This window comes from Onthophagus taurus, chromosome 7, assembly GCF_036711975.1.
Source record: "Onthophagus taurus isolate NC chromosome 7, IU_Otau_3.0, whole genome shotgun sequence".
NCBI classification, from domain to species: domain Eukaryota; kingdom Metazoa; phylum Arthropoda; class Insecta; order Coleoptera; family Scarabaeidae; genus Onthophagus; species Onthophagus taurus.
In genome coordinates, this window is record NC_091972.1 from 8,581,179 (window position 1) to 8,605,169 (window position 23,991).

Consider the following 23,991-nt stretch of genomic DNA (forward strand, 5'->3'; position numbering starts at 1 on the left):
AAGCAGGAATTAATGGAAACAAGTGAACGAATAATACTGAAAAAAAATCGTAATTGAATAAATCAAAATTAATTTTATTTTTATTTCGATCTAATCTTGTATAATATAAAATTTATATGGCACCCATACAAATACCACAAATAAATGACATTTGCATAGAATTTCTTTTCTCTTTAACAATTAATAAGATAAAGACATACACAAATTGTAATAATTGCACAAGTCACAAATATTTTGTCTCAATTTGATCGACACTTAGTATTTATACAATTTTTTTTCATAGTTTTAAAAATCAGTTTATGTACACAACATGTTTCTTTTCAAGTCTTAATTGATACGTTAAAGTCAGGTACATACTAAAAGTAAAAGATAAAAAAATAATTAATCTCAAAGTTAAGAAAAAAAAGAACAATAATTTTTTTGTAAGGTTATTAAATCGAAAATTGAAGTTTTGAGGTAGAAAACTAAATTAGTTTTTATATAAAGCTTATTTTACTTGGCAAGCAAATTAACAATAAAAAAATATATACTTTAAAATTAATAATTTGAAAATTAAATTATTTAAAAATAATAAAATATAAAAGATTTATAATAGGATTTTTAAAGATCAGTCTCGTTTTGTATCTCATACTCAATGTTTTTACATATCGTTGTAAAAGTCGGTCTTTCTTTTGGAGTATAAGCCCAACATGGATGTATTACTCTTATATATGTTAAACGAGGAAATTGTGTAAGACATGGATATCTACAAAATAAACAAAAATGTTTTAAATAATCATTCAATTAATTTAACTCAATTACCGAATTCCATCTTGTAATAGTTTTAAAATTTGTTGTTGTTCTGGTTCCCCACTTTTTGATTCATCAGCAAGTTTTGGTTCTTCACCATACGAAAACATTTCCCATAAAGTTACTCCATAAGACCAAACATCGGATTTCGTTGAAAATTTACCTTCATTTAAACTTTCAGGAGCATACCTGAAATGAATTTATTTCAAAAATATTAATTTCATTAATTTTTTATTTATACCATTTTATTGGTAAATCCCTATTGGTTTGTAGAACATAATAATCCCCAGCGTTTATAAATTGGGCCAACCCAAAATCAGAAATTTTAACATCATTTTCATCTACCACCAAAATATTTCTTGCAGCTAAATCTCGATGAACAATATTTCTCTGTCCTAAATACTCCATTCCTTTTGCTATACCCAAAGAGTAAAGTAACAATTGTTTTGTTGATAAATGTTCTTTATGGATTTTAACATAACATTGTAAAGAACCATGCGGAATATATTCCATAACAAGTAAAGTTTCATCATCGTTTTTTACACCGAGTATTTCAACAATATTTGGGTGTCTTAATGCTTTCATTATTTCAATTTCGCGCTCGAAATCTTGTCGGGATGAACTAACGGCGGTTTTTTTTAATTTTTTTACTGCTACAAGTATAGGTCCGGTTTTACTGTCGTAATTTCGTTCTAATAAACCTTTATAAACTTCACCATAAAAACCCTAAAATTTAAAAAAGTTACTTTTTGTAAAAAAGGATTAAAAAAACTTACTTGTCCTATTCGACCTTGTAATATTACGTTATAGTTACAATCTAATTCAAAAATACTTTGCATTGATGGAACCCCACTTGTTAAAGTTGTCGATGTAGTGAAATTATTTAAAAATGACGAGAATCCATCGCTTGATAAAGTGTCAAAAGTGATCATGTTTTCAACTGAATGCCATTCTCTTCTTGCCATATTCATATTTGGGGTTGATAATACATCTTGATTTAATTCTGACATACTTTCTGCTTTGCAAAGTTCATCCATAGCTACAGTACTTGCTAAAAAATAATTATGTGTATGTAGATTGAATCTGTGACACAAAATTAAAATGTTTGTATTCTTACCTGAAGCTAAACTTGATGTAGATGTAGTAATTCCTCTGTGTGGTGGTTTAACTTGAGCATAATTATGAACACGTCTTGATCCATAAACTTGATACATTAAATGACTAATATCTCTCACAATACTCTGCGGTTTCTTTCGATGATGCGGATCTTTCTCCCAACAACTCAACATTAATTCGTAAATATCTTCCGAGCAAGTATTCGGTTTTGGTAAACGTTTCCCGGTATTGTACCACATGCGCATTTGATTCAATTCAATCGATTTAATTTTTTGTCCATAACTAAAAATTTCCCATAAAGTTGTGCCATAAGCCCATACATCCGCCGCGGGAGACGTTTTAGCTAAATCTTCTTTTCCATAGCACTCAATGGGAATCCAATGTAACTCTTCTTTTTCATAACTAGTTTTTATACTTGGCAAACCTAATTTTACTTTGAATTCTCTGCTGTCATGGTTGCAAACTAAAAGTTTTTTACAACGAATTTTTCCATGAACTATCCCGATATCTTCTAAGTGCCATAAAGCGTTTGCTAAAGCTGAGGAAGCTTCTATTAAATCGACTTCTTTTAATTTATTTTTATTTTGTCTTAAATATTCATCTAATGGGCCATATTTAATGTATTCGAGTATCATTGAGAGATATCCTGACACGGTTACACCAAATAATCGAACGATTGATGATGATTGGACTAAAGACCATTGACCTGCTGCTTCCAACATGTCCTATTAATCAACAACAAAATAAGCAAATTATTTATTGATATAAACATAATAAAATAAATTCACCTTTAAATGTTTATCGCGATGTTCCTTTTTCAATGTTTTCATAGCAACTTCAATTTTTTTACCTTTTGCGTGTTTCCACATGCATCTGTATATTAAAGTAACCCCATCTTCGTTTTGTTTTTTGTCAGCTAAAATAAAATGTTTTGTTAAAACGAATAAAAAAACAAACCTTTTTATTTAATCAAATCTTCTATTTCTTTTTTTATTTTTCTTCCCTCTGCCATCATATTTATTCGGCAGGGTACAATATTTAAAAAACACAACGGTCCCAACAACAACACCAACAATAACAAAAAGAACGATAAATATTAAAGCAGCGCGAACTCTTCCTTCCGTTTTCATCCAAGAAAATAATGGAGCAGTTAAACGATCTTCCATTAAATTCGTATACAAATTCGGTGCTTTTTTAACGTTGATTTTAACAATATTAGTAATCCATTTAAATTTTAAATCCCTTTGTTCAATTACACACCTCCATTCCCCTGTATGCGACTCATTTAGAGAGGAAAAAAATTGTTGGCTAACGGCTGCTAATGTTGTAACACCATGATCAATGTAAATTTCGTTATTTAATAACCATTTTTGTCGTAAATCGGTGTAAATGTACCCCAATACGACTGCGTGTGTAAGAAAAATAGCTTCGCGGGTGGCTCTTGTATCAATTCTGAACGTTTTTGTATTAACAGCTAAAGAAACAACCTTCAAAACAACTCTTTCCTTATTTATACGAAATAACATGCTAACATAAACTCCCGTATCTTTAACTACAGCTTTTTTTATTATTATATCATCACCAGAAAATTCAATTCTACCTATTTCCGGTTCTATAAATAATCCATTTAACGTCCATTCGTAATAAGATTCTGGCGATTCATTGGAAATTCTAGTTAAAAGATCGGGATCATTTTGAATAAGAACTGAATCGCCTTCCATTATTATGAGACTTGTAAAATTTTTACGTAAATGTTCTCTGACAATAATTAATGTTTCTGGACTTATATCACCACATTGAAAATCGTTACATGTTCCAGTCGATGTAGGTGACCCTTCACAAAGATGCCCGAAGATATTTGGGCGTGGATTTGAACATGTTCTTGTACGATAACCTTGACCACCACCACAAGTAACAGTACAAGTCCACGGTGACCATTTTGACCAACCTCCGTCGATTGGTGGACCATCAATATCCATTGGATCACAATTTGCTACCTATTTATGATATAGGGGAATTTTTAGTAATGAATTTTTTTGTGTAAAAATGAGAAAATTATATAAAAATGAATAAATAGTTAAAAAAATTGATGAAGCTTGTTTAACACTTTTATGTATTGCCATTCTTTGATTAATACCAAAGAATCCACATTAAAACTGCCAGTTTTCTATTCGTTGTGTTGCTATACACCATATATTCTGGAGACCATGTTTTTGAAAAAGATCTGTTGTAAGTTTTGTAATAATTGCAATAAACTGTAGATCTGTTGTTGATAATACAAGATTACTAAGAAAATGAGAAGGCGCCTAAAGAAGGAAATCGTAACGATTATTTTGTAAGGGCATAAATAGGCTTACAAATACTTCAGAGTCCGTTGTAACATTTTTTCTTGTGTTTCAACATTTTTGCATAAGTTTCTGGGAAAAATTTTCCAAAAGTTTTAGATTTATGAGCGTTTCTACAGATCAATTGTTTGACCAGCTGTCTGGCATGTGGCACCATCTTCTTGGAACAACATATCACTGAGGTCAGGTCTATCTAATTCTGGCCAAAAATAGTCTTCCAACAGGAAGTGATCTAATCACATCTCCGGCAAAAAAGAAAACAAAAATTACAGCCACTTTTTGTGGCTATAGTCTCTTATCGATAAAGCCATTAAGCCAAAAATGAGGTTCACCATTAAAAGTGACTTTTCAATGAAATTGAGGGATATTTTCAAACTGCAGCAAAGGCCAAATGATCATCAAATGATCAAAACGCTTCAGTTTTTGAGTTAATTTGATCTTATAAGGGTGTATAAGTCAAGATCTTTACGCAAAATTCGCCACAATGTGGTTTGAGAGATTCCCAATTCCTGCGAATGGTGTAGAATCGACTGATTTGCCTTATGTTAAACTAAAGTACAGTGGCGATATTTTCATTACTTCGACTATTAGTCGAATAATGTGTTATTTTCGTAGAACATAGCCACATTCATAACGTCCAACCTTGTCTATTAGTCAGAAAATCCAGGATCATACAATAAACCTTCCTCTTCTTCATAAAATGAACTTTCCATCGGCAGCTGTTCCGAGCTTCTATGGACAGCGGTGTTCATCACTGTGTCCTTCACTAGGCAGGCTAGGCGCATAAAAGCAAAAATTTGGACTATTTTCAAGCCGGAATGTAGGTGCTTGGAGTCAATTGACCAATTCAAATACCAAAATGTATAAATGCTTGTACACTTTCTAGAAATCAATTTGGAACAATAAGTTTCTCTTTTTCTATGTGGATAATGCCATATTTTTGGTAACGACCGAAAAGCACGAAGATATTACCTTCTGCTAAAAGAGTGTTCGCATTGAACTTTAGATCAAGTCTCAAAAATATATCGTTTAATTCGCCACAAATTTCTGACACCACAAAACCTTTATTTCCTAACTATCTTATGTTGTATCTTTTTTCATCCAATTGTTATTAACATAATATGATTATAATTTATTAAGATTTTAAACTTTCTCATTTTTACCTTATTTTGTATGACTTTGTCAAAAAAAAGAATACATGATTTATTTTACATACCCAAGTCACCCAATTATTACCATCTGATGGCTCAACAGTTACACTAAAAAAATAAAAAATCAATTCTAATCCAGCATTATAAAATAATAGCGTTCGATAATCTTTCGTGGTAACTTTCATAAAATTGTTTTTAAAAAGAACATTTATTTCCGTCCAATTATTCGTTGAAATTTGAAAATTTTTATTATTTTCTTCGGAAACTATACCAAATCGACCCAAAACATACTTTTGTATTTTCGCATAACCATCATTTGTATTTATAAAAATTCTTATAAATTCATGATCGTTAGGTAATTTAAATAAATGAATTACAATCGTCCCATTTCCTCGAACTTTTAAATTTAACTCATTAACATCAGCTTTAATCGGATTTTCATCCCGCCACAGATAAATGGGATAAAATTTTGTAACTTGACTCGTTGTTACATTCTCTAAATGACAATCAGTACAACCTAAATAAATACCAATTGGATAATAAGAAGAATAATAATTTAAAAAAGTCGGAATAAAAGCCAATGATATATTATTATGTTGCCATTCGAAGAACGAATTTGGAACACCTTCAAAACCCAACATAATTTCACCACGACGAATTTGTAACCAAAGAGAGTCCCATTTTCCCGTTGATATAATATGAGAAAAAACTTTTGATTTAACGATTTCGCCGTTGTAATATAACACAATGCGTTCGTTTGAATCATCACCAATTATTAATCGCATTGATTCCGTTTCATTTCTTGGATTTAAAGGATAAAATTCAAACGATAAACTTGCTATTCTATCAGGATTCCATTGCTTTAGTGCAAATCGTAGACCACCATGATGACCTGCTTCTTTCCATTGTGGAAGAATAAAAGTTTTTCGACCTAAATTTAATATAAAAAAAATAAAATTAAAAGAAATTGCGAATTGTAAGTTTTATGGCAACCTCCTTCTGATCCTCCCATTACTATTATTATACATTCTTCTGGTTTATCACAATCGCGAACGTTACAAACATCAATTGGTACATTTGGATCTGTTGTGTAACACCAAATGCCTAAAAATAATTTTGTAGATTTTTTTAGATTTATACCGGGAGTCTCGATACACCCGGTATTTTACCTGCAACATCTCGAGTAGGATTTCTACAATAATTTTTAATAGCTAACAAATCCATATCAGCATACAAAGTTTCATTAATAAAAACAGGAGCCAAGGTGTGAATGTAAATGTAATCGTAAACGGAAGTTTGGGTTTCCTCTTCCTGCACAATTTTATTAATAATTTTATTTTTAGCCAATTCCGTCTCTAATTTCATCACTTCCTCCTGATGAGGAGGACTTTTGCTTTCATTCGCATATTGATCACTATTTTTAACCGGATTATCAACAACATTTTCAACGGATTTTTTAATTAACCTCCTTTCAAACAACCCCCTAAGGCATCTCCATTTATTATCGCAAGAATTATCGTCAAAATATTGATTAAGAGCTTGCAAATGTTTAACCATATCAGCAATGGATGTTACGTTATGTTCTAATAAATTCGGAGTCTCGGGAGGACTTTCTTTGGCTTTAGCTTCATTTTCTATTAACGATCTCATTTGGGCCGGAGATAACCAATGTTGACATGTTCGATTCGATCGGGTTACACTCATTTTTCCTATGTAATCATTTCCGGTTCCAGCCATCTTGCATTCAGCTGATTTACATTTTCTTATACGACAATATTGCTTTTTAATAATTCCTTGTTGAATTACGTAACAAAACGCACCTTTTTGTTCATCTTTAGGATCTCTGCAATAATTACTAACTTGCAATTTTTGTTGGACGTTATTAAAAAGGGTATCAATTTCATCGATTGGCATAATTTTTTGTCCCGCCCAAGGTAAACAGGGAAATCCATCACTTGTAACATCTTGTGTTCCGTTATAATAGATTTCGCTTCGTGTTAAAGCGCACTCCGGAAGATAAGCTGCTGGGGGTGATGCTTCCTTCGGTGGAAAACAATACAAAGTCCAATGAGCTATAGTATTATCAGAACCGATCGAAAACCAACGCATTAAACGTAAATCGTCATGTTTAAATGATATAAATGTGTTTGCTAATCCCTTCTTGGATGTAAATACTTCAAATTCATCTCCAAATAAATGGATTGTAAACTCTTTCCACGTCCAGTATTGCACTATTTCGCCAAAAACTTCGTGTAAAACTGCTTCTGATGCTTTTTCATGAGGTTTATATAAAACCCTTGTGATGTTTCCTTCTCGTTGCAAGATGATTTTAAACTGTGGGTAATCTTTTGCGGGAGTTGCAACTAAGAGAACATAAGCTGAATGATAAGCTCGTATATTAAAATTAATTTCTTGTCCTTGCATAACATCTCTAATAGGAAAAAACTTTTGAAAATCAACACTTGTCGTTGTATGAACATCACACTGTTCTTCCACATCGCAAAAAGGAAACTCCCAAAGAATATTATTACCAATTGCAGAAAAATAAAAAAATTGATTCATTTTATAATTTAACAACGTATCCTTATTCTTTATATCAGCCATTAAAAGGGGTTTCTTATCGCCTTCAATCGTTAAAGTAATAATATTATGCCACCAAGTTAACGAAAAATAAATAAACTTATTTGATTTTAACAATCCCAACGTTTTTACGTATTCAATATCATTAACACCAACTGTAAAAGCACTCTTTTTATTTGACAAGAAAATTTCAACTCCAATTGCTAAATCATTAATTTGTTGAGATGATAAAGGTAGTGGGTAAAGTGAAAGAACTAATTTGGCAGATGAATTCAGATAAGAATCGGGATCCCAAAGTTTTGCGCCAAAAGTAAAATTAATTAAATCATTCGGAAATGACATGTAATGATTATAAATCGGAGAAGACTTCGTAAAAACCATACATGATTCTTCATTACAATACGGAACATCACAGTATTGTTTTTCAACAATTTTTTTATCAATCGTTTCAACAAAACACCAAGGCCCTCCTATATCACCGTCCGGGTTTCTACAAGTTTTTTTAGCATCTCTAACCGTTTCATCAGGAAATAAATCGTTGTTGTATTGATTTATCGAAATTATTTCATTGTTAACTTTTACTTTTGGACGATTTTTATTCCAACGTACACATTTTTTATCTAAAATATTAATTTTTTTAATCATACGATGTTATGAAGATTTTTTTAATCTTTTTTCTTTTACAGCGGTTTCAACGTACCTTTAAAAGATTTTGCTATAGTTCCCGCATACTCCATACCCGGTCCTGTAATTCTACATTCAGAATAACTACATAAAGGAACACCGCAAGTTTCCCAAATATTATCTGGATCCATCGTATAACACCACGGCCCCGTTTCTTCCCGATTCGGGTTTCGACAATAATAACGAGCTTGAACACGCGAAAAGTCACTAAAATTATCGTCGGTAAACTTAGGATCAACACGATGAACGGGAGTTTTTGTCGTCCATGATTGACAACGAACTCCCGACTCACTTTTTCCAATCCGACCGACATAATCTAAACCGAGATGAGTTAATTTGCACAAATTTAAATCTGTTAAATAACCTGGAATGCGTGTGTGATTGGTGGTATTCGTTAAATTCACATTTATATCATGAGAATTTGTTGTGTTAAAAGCTGAAAGAGTCGTTGATGGGGTTGTTGCGAGTTTTAATGGATTATGTATTGAAAAAATGGCGCTTAATAAACGTAATTGAAGAAAATATAGAAGAATCTGCTTTAAAGTCATTATTAGTAAAATCACATTGACAAATTATGATTAATTAACATTTTCATTTGTTATAAACAATTTCTTAATTTCCATAAATAAACTTGATTATTAAAAAAAGCTTACCTTTAAAAACCAAAATATTTTGGGTGCTGATAAAAACAGGATCCTTTAAAATCATACTTGATGCTTCCGTCACAATATCTGATGATAAATCTTCTTTTGCACACAAAAGTAAGGGTGATTTATCAGTTTCTGATGGTGGTAAACACTCCTTTAAATAAATCGCATCATTTTCATTTTTGTAAGCAGCAACTATCGCTGGAATACTAGGATATTTAGTAAGATCATCATGAAAAACGAATTCATTGCTTCCAAGTCGTTCAAGTTTAAAAGTTTTTGGTTTTGAACTGTTTTTTAAGCACACATCGACATAATAAATGTTGTACTTTGATTCGCTTTCACGAATAATGTAACAGCCCGGCTGATTATTTCGTTTTTCTTCCAATTTAGCATAAGAGAATTCGCCTCTAAAAAATTTTAAGTACATTAATAATTTGTAAAATTAAAATTTATAGAATTTACCCAACTGGTCCATGACATCTCATAGCATATAATTTTTCTAATGATGGGGTTATTACATTTCTACATAAATTAAACGTCCATTTTACGGATAATCTATAATATCCATCAACGTAACTAACAAAAGAATACATTTCCGGTTCTTTCTTGAAGAAAAGATAAATTGGGATTCCATTTTTTCGACTTAATTCAACTGTATTTTCTCTTATCGATATAAATGCAATGTCTTCTAATGAACATATATTATGCCATTTCTAAAAAAAAATGTAATGCTATAAAATCTCAGTATAACAGATTAAAGGTTAAATCGTTTTAGTTCTTTTATTGAACTAGAAGTATTGAATGTACTAATAATAACACCTATTTTATATGTATAGTATTTTATGCCCGATTCGAAAGTCTAGCCCCCAATAAGAAAAAATTAACTTGTATTGAATTGATTATAACTAGAAAACGGTTTGACAGATTTTAATGTTTTATATCTCAACCGAAAGCTTGCGCTTGGCTAAATGCAGTTGTCGAAATGCCCGATTCGAAATACTTAATAATTTTGATTAAAATACAAAAAAATTAATTAATCACACAAATCAATTATCTCCTTTTATTACGTCTCGAGCTAAAGTATGATCCACGATGAATGCGAAAATGGAAATGCTCGATCTCTAAATTTACTAATTAAGTACGTACGGTTGTTTAAATGAATCTGGCGACTTTACTGCCCGGAAGTCTACTCCCCAATTACATAAAAAATAATTTTATTTAAACGGATTATTACTAGAGAGCAAATTATGTGAAAATGTTCGATTGAATTGAAATAAAGTGACCATTATATTCTACTATACTCTATTTTTTAATTCGGAGGAATAAAATGAAAAGTCACGTTTATATAGTATAATTTTTCAAAGCTATTTTTTGGCGGAGTGTTAAAACCAGAGAGGAGTTTAAGAACACTGTAGTTACGAATTTAATTACTTATTTGTTTAAACATAATAAAAACCAGGGCGTACCTACTTACTTTGTCCTACATAAAATGCAACATATCAATATAATTTGATATTACACTAAAATCTCAATACAGCGTGTCCCGTATCTTCCGCATCAGAGCATTATACGGTTGTAGGATACATTATTCTGAAGCGATTTTTCTAATAAATTTTTTTCGTGCGGTTATTATAAACATTTCGAAAAAAATTTATTAGAAAAATCGCTTCAGAATAATGTATTCTACAACCATATAATGCTCTGATGCGGAAGATACGGGACACGCTGTATAACGGATTAATACGGGAAAGGAAGTATCCGTTATAGCTCAATTAAAATTATACAATAATCTAACGCTGAATAACAAATAAACCTAAACTAATACTAGCACTAGAACTAACACTAGAACTCTCGCTAGAACTAGAAACATTCCGTTTAGAAGTACCTCTCTTAAGATGGCTAGTAGTAGCGCTAGTTAGCGTAAAATATCATATATTGCATATTTTTATTGAATTAAAACTAGAACTAACACAAGTCCTAAAACTAGAATCATTCGGGTTTAGCCGTCTTGAGAGACGTGCGGCTAAACCCGAATGTTTCTAGTTCTCGGTCTAGTGTTAGTTCTAGTGGCAGTAGTAGGTAGCGCTAGTTAGCATAAGGTATTACTATGTTGTATATTTTTATTAAACTAAAACTAGAACTAACACTAAACCTAGAACTGGAAAGTTTCTGATATTTTCTAGTTGTAGGTCTAGTGTTAGTTCTAGTTTTACACTAGTTCTAGCACTATCACTAGAACTAACACAAGACCTAGAACTAGAAACATTCGGGTTTAGCCGTCTTGAGAGACGTGCGACTAAACCCGAATGTTTCTGGAAGGCCGGCAACATCTCAAATTTTCCTAGTGTTTGCTTGAAACTGACCAATAGCAACCCTTCTTTTTGGCGCTTCAATTTGAAAACACTCCTCTGAATTAAAAAATAGAGTATAATCGTAATAAACTATATAACCAAACGAACAAAGTAATAGACAGATTTAAAATGTATTTGTACTAAAACAGAAGATCTATTTCTTCATTTTTGGTTTTAGTATTTCTACCTTTATTATAATTTATTGTTGTTTTTACTGATTTTGTAGTGTTCTTTTTTCAAATTTTATATTTTTAGGTGTACTGTACAGCTAAAAATAAAAACCTATGTACAGCCAGTACAGACAGGGTGTCCAAATTCCGATGGGTTTGCAGGGTATCACAGTTATTATGAAAGATAGAATGTTGCGGCTTTCGCGAACCTGAGCTACTTTTTGGTGAAACTTACAATGGCGTAAACCAAATTTTCATAGCCCTCTTCGTTTTTGATGTACAGGGAGTAGTACAGGAAAATTTGGACACCTGTGCATAGTTTCACACAAAAAGCGCCCCAACCTATAATTCTGTTGTTTATATTGACATATACACAAAGTTCTCAAGGGCAAAGTACTAAATTTACAATTCTTTCAATTATTAAAATTCTTTTAAAACCTTCTATCACATTCAATTGTACACTTTTTAAGCCTATTTTTTTGTATAAAAGGAGATAATTGATTTGTCTGATTTGATTAATAAGTTTTTGTGTTTTGGCATTACCACTTTCATATTGGCCAAGGTTCTCTTGTTTTAATCAAAATACTATACATATAAAATCCTATCTAACTGGGAACTAACTTCACATTACTAACTAGGCATTAATAACTTACATCATTTTTTGATAAACTGGTATAATTAATACCCGGTTCTTCAGCATGTTGTGATGTTTTAATGATTACTTCAATAATACTCTCTCGATCATCCATCATAACTTTATATTCTTCAGCTAAATATTCTGGGACCATTCTATCAAGTTGCTTTAAATACTGTTCTTTCACATACCTAAAAAATATGAATTTATTGGAATATGTTTATTATGAAAGAAAATAATAATTTTACCAAGCGTCTTGAAGCGACTTTTTTATGTTATTTAAACCTTCCCGAATGGGCTTTTTAACAAAAAAGTGATGCCTACTTAAAACCGCTTTCGGAATGTATTTTTTGTAATCTCCTTCGATAGTTTCTCTAGATACGTCATTTTCAAGCATAACTCTGTACATATCAGCGATTCCCAACCCAACAAGTTCCTTTCGATAATTATCGAATATCAAATCAGGAATTTTATTTTCCAAGACATCCAATCGAGCTTGATGAAAAAAATAATCGTAAGCATTGATGTCGATTTTTTTTAATTTTTCAATAGAAGTCACTTTGAATCGTATTCTTAAATCGAATTCACGAGTTTTTTCGGTAAACGTAGCGGAGGGCATCAAAAATATTTGTTTGCCGTGGGTCCGAAGTCCAAATAGGTGTCTTGCTACGGTTCCTATACATAATTTTTTACATAATTTTATACAAATATCTTCGGCTGTTGTTGTGGGTGTTATATCAACGATTTCCGTTTTGTTTTCTATCGCAAAATAGATTTTTAGTTGGGTTACTGCCATAGTTTCTTTTTTGAAACAAACTTGAATGATTTGTTTAAGATTTTTTATAAATATATGTGTGGACGTAATATGGAGGGGTTTAATTGTTTTAGCACCATCGAGAAATATAACACTTCTTAAATATTTTTTATGCTCGTAGCTATTAAATACAAACAATTTAGAGGTCTTTGCTATTTAACCACAAAAAAATCATTTAATACCAACCCACTAATAATTATTATTTATCGCCAATTATTTTTCAGGGCTATGAAATTAATAGCTTTTTTTTTACTTTTTTGAATGTTTTATGATTAAATTGTGTAAATAATGATATTTCATTATTTTTAATTTTTTCTTAACCACATAATAATGGTTATTCTTAGATAACGTTGGTAGCATTGCGTGTCAAATGTCAAGGTGAAATGCAAGGTTCATTTAAGTCACATTTAAGTAATCTAAAGCTTTAATGGACTGTAATGAGATAAACTATTAACCCTGATATTAATAATCACCATGTACATCTTAATTTCAGCTTATTGAGATATATAGAAATTAAAAGGATATGTAAAGGATAAATGTGGTAAATATTGTTTTAATAATTTATTTGAAAAAGTTATGCAACTGGTTCATAAATAGTATTATAGGAATCAGTTATAAATAATTTGTTCTTGCTAAATATACAAAAAAAATCAATGAGCAATTCGCAACAATTGAAAAATTCAAAGAAAAAAACAAGATTTTTGAAAAGGTTGTGATTACGGATACTTTACAAACATTTAGACTATGCAAATAGGTATATCCTAACATTATATCTATTTTAGCCCCTTAAGCGTTGTAAACATAATGCATAAATTACAACAATTATTTTTTTCTTTTGAATTTCTTTGTACATACACATATAATGAATTAATGTAAAATAGCTAACACAAAGAGTTGAAAAAGAAACACTATTCTACACAAATCTCCCAAAAAGTCAAACTTTTTGTATAAATTAGTTTACTTAAAATCATTAGAGGGCTAAAAAATAATACATACTCATTAACACTACTAAATTCAGTCATTTAATTCTATAATTTCCGCAGAACTGGATTGATTATTTCTTGATTGCTGATTATTTTGTTGGTTATTTTGCTGATTATTTCCCCTAGCAACATTTCCAGGCATTCTAAGTCCTGGTTGTGGCATCCGAGCTCCGCCTCTAGAAAAACCAGCCATTGCATTAATAGCTTGTTGACCAAGTTGTCCAAATTGGCTCATAAACTGAGCAGCTGCAACTGGATTTGATAATAATTGTTGTTGATATTGTTGTAATAACATATTTTGTTGTTGCTGTTGTTGTAATCTATAATACTCCTCAATTCTTTGTTGTTGAGCCGTCGCTTGCATTAAACGGATCTCATTTAAAACTTGGTTGTACAATGAATTATCTCCTTGTGCTAATTTCTCTTGCAATTCTTGTAACATATTCGGTACAAGCTCGTTTATAAGTTGAGGAGTTATTGTAGGAGATTCTCTTTGTAGTATACTTGTTAAAGCTCTAACAATCGATGGTATTGGGATGTGATTAATTGAGCCGGAATATTGACGAGCTTTCTTTTCGTTTTCAAATTCTTCCCAAGCAGCTTTTCTCTCGGCTTCATCAAGAACCTCATCTTCTTTATTTTCTAAAAGAGATTGATGTTCGTGGTATTTGTAGATTTTATGATCTTGTTGAAGAAGTTCTCCCAATAAAACATCTACAGGGACTAATGGAATCGGCCTTTCAGCTTCAGGTTCTGGTTCAAATCTAAAACGAAAAAGCAACACAAATAATTCCGGTGTAAATAATTTTTTAACTTAAATTTACTTGTATAATTCAGCAATATCATTCTGGTTGTAATGTCTATCAATTTGCTGTTCATCAATAACTCTTTTAGAAATAGCCTGTTTTATAACTTGTCTCTCATAAATTTTCATTTCCATAGTGCCCTAAAATTATTTAATAATGTTAATAAATATATTAGAAATAAATAAAAATGTAAATTGATACCAAAGTAACAAATCTATAAATATAGGAAGGTTTATTTTGTCCAAATCGATACACCCTGTATATACTTTGAGTGTCATGGGATGGATTCCAAGAAACATCAAAAATAATCACTCTGTTTGCTGCAACCAGATTAATACCTAATCCACCGGCTCTTGTAGAAATTAAAAATAACCTAAAAAATTTTAAATGTCAAAAAAAACCATTTTAAACGTCAAAGTAAAGATTGAATCTTACCTGGCTCTAACATTTTCTGGGTTATTAAAAGTATTACACCACGCAGCTCGATTATCGGCGGAAGACGAACCATCTAACCTAAAATAATCTAACCCGAGAGACCAAGACCCTGAAAATCCGCAATAAGACCCACTTGCGCTGTTTTGAGTTGCATCGTCGACTTTTGCCAAAAAATATTCTATCACATTCAATGAGTATAACGACTGAGAAAATATTAATCTAAAACAGAAATTTTTTTAATTATTTCCGGTTTTTTAAGTCAAATTAAGAGTTTGATTCTAAATTAAAAACTGTTCATAAACTCTTTAAGTACAATGAAGTTATTTTTAATAAGAAGCAAGATATGATTAGATTTTTTAATAATTTAAACAAAAAGTAATCATATTCTTATTTCTTTTTGCTTATATTCGTTTTAAAAAGGTTTTAATCCAAATCATGAATCTTATTATAGGCCATTTCTTTAAACACAAAATTTAATAATAACACTGTGCTGCACGATTTTTGTACAGTTGATGAGGTGAGTGTTTTTAGTTAATTTTGGGTTGCTCAAATATGCCTTCCATTTTTCTGTAACACGTCACGTTTTTTTTCAGGTGTCTCACTGCTGCTAGCCTTAGGCATTTTTTTAACGCTTTGTAGTATTTTAATACATGAATCTTAAAATCATAATTAATATGCGCAAGCTCAGATGCTTTCTAACGATGCGCGTACCTATAACCAGAACTGTTGAGTTGCTCTTTCATTTCATATAATTATGATTTTAAGTTTCATTAGTTAGGGAGACCTGTATAAGAATAATGTATAGTATGGACTCAAATATCATTAAGCCATATTGGGAAAAAAGTGCGTTTTTAAGAAATGGCCTATACATACATCAAAAATCTTACACTTTATCTCCAATGCTTTCACAATGTTTCAAAATCTCAAATAAAAGACCTAATTTTCCACTAATTAAAATGTCATCTAAATCATCATTAGTAACGAATTCTCTCCACCATTCTAAAGGATCAAGTTCTTCTTGAGCCTGATCTTCTTCACTTTCTGATACTGAAGAAAAGGAATAACAGTTCAAAATAAACAGGTTATTTTTTTATATAATAATAAATACCTTGCCCTGCTGTAGCTCGAGTAACTCGCCTTCGACTTGCAACAGCAGCTTTCTTTTTCTTATTTGAGTCATTGCTTGAATCGGAATCAGAACCACTACTACTTGATGAATTCGTTGTATCCGTTTTATCACTTCCATCATCAATAAAATCTTTTAAGGAACCTTCAGATTCATCATTTTCCCATTCCTAAATTAAATGGCAGTTTTATGTTAAATTTCGTAAATAAATATTTTTTACCTTTTTATCCCTTGCAATTCTATTTTCAATACTCTTATCTAATAAAACTCTTGGATGAGTACAAATTCTTTGTAATTCTTGAAAATCAACGAATAGAAATGAACTTCTTCCTGTACCTTCTTGTGGTCGTCGAGCTTTTTCTTTCATATAATGATTATAAAGTTGTATTTGTTTCTTGGTGAGTGCAACAAATAAAACATATTCGTGTTTTGGCGGTAAAAACGGTGCTAAAACGGCGTAATCTCTTCTTTGCACGACGCCGTCTAAAAGTTTATGTAGAACGTGAGAACGTTTTCTCATTAATTGGATATCATGTTCTGTTGAATCTGTATACTGTCCATTAACGATTGGATTAACGAATCGATTTAAATATTCTTTATATGTTCCCAAAAGATTCGGCTTAACGAATTGTACCATACACCAATACTCCTTTAAATTATTTTGTAGTGGTGTTCCTGTTAAAACAATTCTTCGAGCTGTTTTTAATTTATTCATTGCAATACTGAGCGAGGTTTTTTCATTTTTTAATAGATGACCTTCATCACAAACTACCAAATCCGGACCTGGATCAACTAAATATTTATGAAAACCTTGTTTTAACTTTTTACTCATTCTTTTTCCCGTTGAGTTAGTTAAATTACGAAACATATCATAACCTAAAACCAAAGCTCCACCGCAACGATCCCATTCTTTTATTTGATATAATCGTTCAACGTTTTGTTTATATTGCACTATATCGAATACATTTATTTCTTCATCTTCGTTGGGTAGCCATTTCTTAAATTCCGCAACCCAATTTAATACAGTACTCAATGGGCAAACAATTAAAGCTTTTTGTATTTTTGTTTTCTCTTGATTTGTTAATAGGGTATGTACTAAAGAAATTACTTGTAATGTTTTTCCTAAACCCATACAATGGGCTAAGATACAACCGGAACCAGATTCCTTTTGTGCTCGTTCGACCGATTCAAAACATGTATTCCACATAAATTGAATACCCTTTGCTTGATGAGGTTTTAAATTTTTTGTGATATCTTTATGAACTACTAAGGTTTCTTTATCATCTTCAAAATCTAATACGACTTTGTCTACAGTTGATTTTTCTAATGAATCAGGCTCAAAAATTTGATTATACTAAAAATTAATTAAATATTTTTAATTTTGTAGCCTCTAAATATAAACTTTACCTTTTTCTGTTTTTCTAATATACGGGCTTTTCTTTCAGCTTCCTCTTTTTCAGCTGCAATAGTAGTTTCAGATAATGAATCTCGATTTAAAACTTTCCTAATTTGTTTTCTTGTAGATTTATCTTCCCCATCTTCATCACTACTAGATTTGACCTTTTTGATTCTACGCCTTTTTTTCGTCGGTTTTTCTCTAAAACAAAAGTAATTATTCCAAAATGGGAAAGTTTTAAAAAGATTTTCTTACGCGGGTTCTTTCATTTCAGATTCGGAATCTTTAGCTGAAGATTTCGATGAATCAGAATCTGAACTCTCTTTCTTTTGAGAATAATCGGAATCTGAATCTGAATTGGCAAGGATTCGACGGATCTTCTTTCCAATCCTATTATAAAATATAAATATAATTTAAATAATAATAAATCTAATAAAAATAATTTTTTTAAATATAAATATTAATTATTAAATACATATTATTAAAAACCATGCATATAATTGAATGCCTCGCGCGAACAACGTTGCAAACGACAAAAATGTGATTTTCTTATGGAACAATGTTGATTATACTAATATTTACCCATATCTTAGAGTTTCAAGTAGAAATAACGTTTTTGTCTCTGCTAGTTAACGAAAGCGTGGAACATGGCTTCGTTACAATCAACAATTCACGTAAGTTCAAGTGAATTAAATGATATTAATAAAGGTAAAAGAAGAAAAATAGACATTACCAATAGGAAGGGTTTTAAAAAGAAGATGTTAAAAGATGCAGGTAAACCCTACATAAGTCGAAGGGAACAACGTGCTTTGTGCGTTTAACGTTATTCATGTTAATTTTCTAAACTTTTGTTTGATTAAAATTGCGTGTGGTTTCAATATGTACCTACATAATATCATTTTCGTTTTACTAAAAATAAAATTCCATAAAACAATTGACGATCAAAGGGGCCTTCATCTAAACCGTCCTCATAAAATACCTGATTTTCATATTGATACAATTAATAGACGATTCGAGATCTTCTAATAAGAAAAAATGTCTTGATCCATCTCTATCTATACAAAAAATCTTTCAGCTGTACATAGAGAAATACTCAGACTCACCTATTAAGTATGATACATCTAGAAACATATTTAAGTTAGACTTTGATTTAAGAGTTGGTACCCCAAGATCAGACACCTGTAAGTTGTGTGACAAATATTACAATAAACTTATTGCTACGAAGATGATAAAAGTCGAACCAAAATTGCTACAGAAGCTGAACTTTATCACAGAAAGGCCGAAAAAGGTTATGAAATGTATGCAGAGACTGCAAAACAAAATCAAGACTTTGTAGATTTGCGTATTGATTTACAGCCAATTTAACACACTCAGATGTTTTCTATCAAAGAATATTCAAATTTCAAAAAATTTCTCAAATTGCTAGAGTTTTATATGTATGGACTGAAAACATTCTGCACAACTTAATAAGATTTTATTGAAAGAATGGCATTTCCTATTTAGTTGAAGAATAGTACTTACTTATTGTAAATTAGGAAATATCACAATAACAAATTGAACAATAATAATGTGGGGTTGAAAAAACCATCCCTATAATAGTTTGCAATAGAAGTTTTGAATGTGTCTTCTACATTCTTTTATTTAAAAAGACGGATTCAATTTCAGATTTTATCTTTTCTCATTTTATGACATTTTCTTATAAAATTGTTAGTTTGATCACAAAAAAAAATAATATACAGACACATATGGCATAAATTCAGACTAATTATTAAAATTTCTAGAGTTTTATATGAATGGACGGAAAACATTTTGGACAACTGCATGAAATCTTATTGAAAGAATGGCATTTACTATTTAGTTAAAGAAATATGTAAATTAAGAAATATCACAATAATAATAACATAACTACAAAAACAAATAATAACAAAGTTAACAAAATATCAATAATAAGTCATAATAAATGTTGAAAATGCCTCAGCAGCAACGCACGTTTCTACCCTTCGCCTCACTGAATTTCGTATTCTTTCAAATAGTCCAGGTGTATTCCTAATAGTTTCACATGATGCGATGATACGATTCCGTAAATCATTGATATTTTCAACTGGAGTTGAATAAATCAACGTTTTAAGAAAACCCCAAATACAAAAATCTAATGGATTTAATTCTGGAAATCTGGCTAATCAATTCTGAGGACCACCGCGGCCTATCCAACGATTTGTATAAACTTCGTCTAATTATACGTAGCGACTAGACGGGAGGATTTTTTTACCTCCTTGTAATAACATTTTAACATTATAAAAATCGTCAATTAGTAATTAATTATTTATTAGTAATTAAAAGTTATCTGCCAAATTTTATTCTTCTAAATTCCTCCACAGTGGATTTATTAAATAAAAACAATTTTTCCCCTAACTTTAGAGGGCTGTAACTCGGTGAGGAAGGCGTTTTGAACAAAAAGGTGTATGAAGGATCCCCTTAATTTTTGTTGAAAAATCATCCCTCGAAATCTTTCGCATCAATTTAGAAACACCTATATAAAACTGGGGAAAAACGTTTCAAACGCCAGAATAAGCAACGTTGGTCCTTTATTTTTTAATTTAATAGGATACTACTTTACTAACCGACTTTCATATTACTTTTGATGTAAATAAACATTTTAAAAAACAAAAATTTGGTTGTTTCAATTGTTACATTTTATCATTTGCCACGTTATTCGCGCGAGGCATTCAATTATCATATTATATTAACACCTAATCTTCATCTACATTTACACCATTTTATTTTTTATTGATTACCTTTTGATAATTTTTTTAGGTTGTGGTACCTCATCAGCTTCACTGATAATTAAAACAAAAAATCGTCATATTGAAATAGAAAACAACACTAGCTGATTAATTCATTTACCTTTTTTCAATTAACTTTTCCTTCTTTTCCCAAAACTTTGCGAATGTATCATCACTTTCTTCTTCTTTCTTTTTCTTCTTTTTCTTTAATGCACCTACATCAAAATCACTTCCAGAACCGTCGCTTTTATCACTTTTCTTTTTTGAAAGCACATCTGAATCACTTTCGTTGTCTTTATTTAGTGAGTTTTTATGCAATTCTGTTTGTTTTTCTTGTACTTCTTCTCCCTGGAAATTACAAACAGCATTTTGAGTTACCTTTAATATGTTAATACACATATAACAAACCTTATCTTTATTCTCTATACTGTTTGATTGTTGTTTTTTACTTTTCGATTTTTTCTTATGACATTTTTTCTTTTTTTTGTTATCGCCTTCCGAATCTGAGGAATCACTTAATCGCGCAGTAAGTAGTTTATCATTTTTCCATTTACTCTTTTCATTATTCTTGATTTTACTTTCATCGTTTTTATCACCCACAGCATCATCTGATGTTTTATCACTTTTCTTCATTTATAAATAAGAAATGTAATGTTAATTATTTTATAAATACGTTTTTACTTTCTATATCCCTTTTGTTTACCTTTTTTTCTATAATTTGATCCGTTTGGATTTCATCAACTTCTTCCTCCATACCAATCACTTCCTCTTGTAAACCAACTTCTGCTACTACACCATCATCATCTTCATCCTTAGCATTTTCAGCCAACCTAACATTTTCTACAACTCCAACACCATTCTCTTCCTCTCCAATCCCAATTTCTTCTTCACCACCAATTTCCACATCTCCAATAACCTCCTCTTCATTTCCAATACCATACAATAAATCTTGAACCATTGCTTCTTCATTTTCACAATCACCATCTTCTCCAATACAACCGCTCTTATCAATTATTGCATTCGTAAAATCATTCTCCGCGTTTGACACGTCAGTATCGCTGCTTGACGATTTTAAATTTGTACTTTTTTTGATACTTTTCGACCGTTTCTTTTGATTATTAGAAGCGGAAGAAGTACTGCTATCGGATGATGAAGAATTATGTCGCTCTTTTCGGTTTCGTTTTAAAGAATGCATGTTGGTCAATCTGAAAAAAAAGTTAACTCATAAAAAAATCGCTATTTTAAAATATTTTGATTTTAGTTTTGATTTAATGCATAATTTCTTTCTTAGTTCGTATCATAAGCTTAGTTACTTTGACTTAAATGACTTAAATTGACTTAAATAATCACCTTTATTATGAAAATCAAACAAACCCAACCTAATCTTAATATTAATAAAATACAGACCTTCTAACTTCATTTTTAAGGAGGAGTTTTTCGTAATTTCTCTTAAGTAGATCAGGATGAATTCTTGTCAAAGCAATGTAACACTTTCCAGCTAATTTCTTATCACATTCTACTGGATTAACTAATTTACTAGGTATTGGACTACCAGGACGAATCCTTTTGTTACGTTTCGTTAGTACTTTTCTTTTAGTAGTTTGAGCAATTTCTTCACTTGAAGTACACCCACTGCTATCATCGGACGATAAACTACTTAAATCGTGTAAATCCAATGGTTTAGTTTTGCGATGTAATCGAGTACTTTGAGTTTGATGTACTTCTTCTAAATCGTCAATTTCACTTGTTTCGGGGTCACGAAATGAAACGTTTTTCTTTTTCTTTGAATCGTTTGATTCGGTTGTTGGTGTTTTTAGTACACTTTTTGTTGGGGATTTTTCAACAATTTTTGATTTTGATTTTGTTATTTTAATTACAGAAACACTTTCTGATATTCTTATAGGTGATTCTGAATCTGACAAAACAATTACTGAGGAATTTTTCTTTGGGGTTGATGAATTCCTATCCATTAATTTTTTAATATCAACACATCTAATATAACTTTTTTCTTCTTTATTATCATCACTTTCTGCAATGTTTTCGTTAGATTTGGTTACTTTTTGATCCCTTTTAGGTTTTATATTGCCGTTCGCAACGTCTTTTTCAGGTTTAATTGTATCACATCTTTCTAGGTCATTATCACTAAATTCGTTCTGATAGAACTTATTAAACCCAATTTTAATTTCTGTAATCTCATGGGTAAGTTCTTCAATAACGTCTTTTGTTAAATTAGCAACCTTCTTTATCTCATCATCATCTTTTGTTTCGACATTTATATCATCGATGCATAATTTAATCTTGTTGGATTTGTTGATTAAGCGTTGGGTGTTGGATAAATCACAGAGGAATGATTTCAGGATGTTCAACTTCTCTTTGGCGGGCATTATACTGTTTGTTTTTTTTTTAATTTTGGTTTTTACTGTAAAAAAGTAAGGAATAGTGAAAGTTGTATACTTACAGAGCTACTCCATCCATTTGAGATATCGCTGCAGTAATACCTAAAGGGAAGGAGTAGCAATACAGCATTAATTTTCGAATTTAGATTACAGTTGGGGGTTCGCATGCAGTTTTTTTTTGACAACGATTCATGCAGGTTTTTACCAGTTTTTTTTCCCGCGCTACTAAAAACCCAAACATCTACATGCATATTGTACTGCGCTCTTGTTAATTCTTTCGGTAATATTAACCGATAATCTACGATAGAAGGATTATAGGCATATTTACCGCAATGTAATCGCGCTTTTCAACACTGTAAATCACCTTAAAGCGTCATTTCAACTTGACAGAACGTGCACGGCAACTGACATGTTGTTTGCGAATTATAATGGCGTTCAAAAGTTTTTGTTACTTACAGAATTTATTTATCGAAATATCCAGCGAACGTATGTTTGAATTACCACGAAATTTATTGAATATGATTTAGCTTATTATTTTTTATCGAAATAACGAAAAGATTAATATAAATCATTCCGATATTTTAATTAAAATTTACGGTTAATTTTTTATAAATTTTGATCGATTAGCTTGAGCGACCTCTACCGGACTCCATTTTAATTATTTCAAAACTAAAATATTTATTTATTATAAAATTACTTATTTTTATGAACACTTAGTTTCGATATGATATAAAAGATATAAATTAGAAATTTAATATAAAAAGAATTACGAAAATATATCA

General features: G+C 30.7%; 3 protein-coding genes across 9 annotated transcripts; all 3 read right to left on the reverse strand.

Annotated features, from left to right (window-relative positions):
- Positions 1–53: 53 nt before the first annotated feature.
- On the reverse strand, positions 54–13,562 carry LOC111424494 (tyrosine-protein kinase hopscotch). Of its 2 annotated transcripts, XM_023058046.2 has the most exons (11): positions 13,471–13,562; positions 12,719–13,405; positions 12,490–12,661; positions 9,778–10,028; positions 9,319–9,722; positions 2,694–2,821; positions 1,907–2,630; positions 1,566–1,840; positions 1,031–1,515; positions 802–978; positions 54–745 (listed from the first exon to the last, which is right to left on the reverse strand). In XM_023058046.2, the coding sequence occupies exons 2-11, from the start codon at positions 13,264–13,266 to the stop codon at positions 601–603; spliced, it is 3,309 nt and encodes a 1,102-aa protein (XP_022913814.2). In that variant the 5' UTR covers positions 13,267–13,405; positions 13,471–13,562; the 3' UTR covers positions 54–600. The 2 variants fall into 2 exon arrangements, with proteins under 2 accessions (XP_022913814.2, XP_071053434.1); XM_071197333.1 differs by lacking the exon at positions 13,471–13,562 and having other exon boundaries at positions 12,719–13,459.
- On the reverse strand, positions 2,828–9,295 carry LOC111424495 (uncharacterized). The gene is made up of 5 exons (XM_071197332.1): positions 8,682–9,295; positions 6,571–8,601; positions 6,395–6,505; positions 5,467–6,332; positions 2,828–3,902 (listed from the first exon to the last, which is right to left on the reverse strand). The coding sequence occupies exons 1-5, from the start codon at positions 9,211–9,213 to the stop codon at positions 2,871–2,873; spliced, it is 4,572 nt and encodes a 1,523-aa protein (XP_071053433.1). The 5' UTR covers positions 9,214–9,295; the 3' UTR covers positions 2,828–2,870.
- A 479-nt stretch (positions 13,563–14,041) lies between the features above and the next one.
- LOC111424579 (transcriptional regulator ATRX homolog) lies at positions 14,042–23,716 on the reverse strand. Of its 6 annotated transcripts, none has more exons than XM_023058176.2 (15): positions 23,538–23,716; positions 23,272–23,311; positions 21,517–22,018; positions 21,222–21,440; positions 20,935–21,161; positions 20,826–20,867; positions 18,286–18,420; positions 18,042–18,231; positions 16,855–17,988; positions 16,617–16,803; positions 16,396–16,555; positions 15,509–15,727; positions 15,275–15,446; positions 15,092–15,213; positions 14,042–15,031 (listed from the first exon to the last, which is right to left on the reverse strand). In XM_023058176.2, the coding sequence occupies exons 2-15, from the start codon at positions 23,286–23,288 to the stop codon at positions 14,299–14,301; spliced, it is 4,059 nt and encodes a 1,352-aa protein (XP_022913944.2). In that variant the 5' UTR covers positions 23,289–23,311; positions 23,538–23,716; the 3' UTR covers positions 14,042–14,298. The 6 variants fall into 6 exon arrangements, with proteins under 6 accessions (XP_022913944.2, XP_022913941.2, XP_071054199.1 ...); XM_023058173.2 differs by lacking the exon at positions 23,272–23,311 and adding an exon at positions 22,221–23,232 and having other exon boundaries at positions 23,538–23,700; XM_071198098.1 differs by having other exon boundaries at positions 23,272–23,507; positions 23,574–23,638.
- Positions 23,717–23,991: the final 275 nt, after the last annotated feature.

Excerpts from the sequence above, each read along its gene's own strand:
- LOC111424494 (XM_023058046.2), bottom strand. The coding sequence starts at position 13,266 with ATGGCAGTAACCCAACTAAAAATCTATTTTGCGATAGAAAACAAAACG. Across the intron at positions 979-1,030 it reads AGGGATTTACCAATAAAATG|GTATGCTCCTGAAAGTTTAA; the intron begins GTATAAATAAAA and ends AATTCATTTCAG. Across the intron at positions 746-801 it reads CTATTACAAGATGGAATTCG|ATATCCATGTCTTACACAAT; the intron begins GTAATTGAGTTA and ends TTTATTTTGTAG.
- LOC111424495 (XM_071197332.1), bottom strand. The coding sequence starts at position 9,213 with ATGACTTTAAAGCAGATTCTTCTATATTTTCTTCAATTACGTTTATTA. Across the intron at positions 8,602-8,681 it reads TATAGCAAAATCTTTTAAAG|ATAAAAAATGTGTACGTTGG; the intron begins GTACGTTGAAAC and ends TTAATATTTTAG. Across the intron at positions 3,903-5,466 it reads GTAATAATTGGGTGACTTGG|GTAGCAAATTGTGATCCAAT; the intron begins GTATGTAAAATA and ends TATCATAAATAG.
- LOC111424579 (XM_023058174.2), bottom strand. The coding sequence starts at position 23,339 with ATGCTGTATTGCTACTCCTTCCCTTTAG. Across the intron at positions 18,421-20,825 it reads CCTAAAAAAATTATCAAAAG|GATTGGAAAGAAGATCCGTC; the intron begins GTAATCAATAAA and ends ATTTTATAATAG. Across the intron at positions 18,232-18,285 it reads TCTGAAATGAAAGAACCCGC|AGAAAAACCGACGAAAAAAA; the intron begins GTAAGAAAATCT and ends CTTTTGTTTTAG.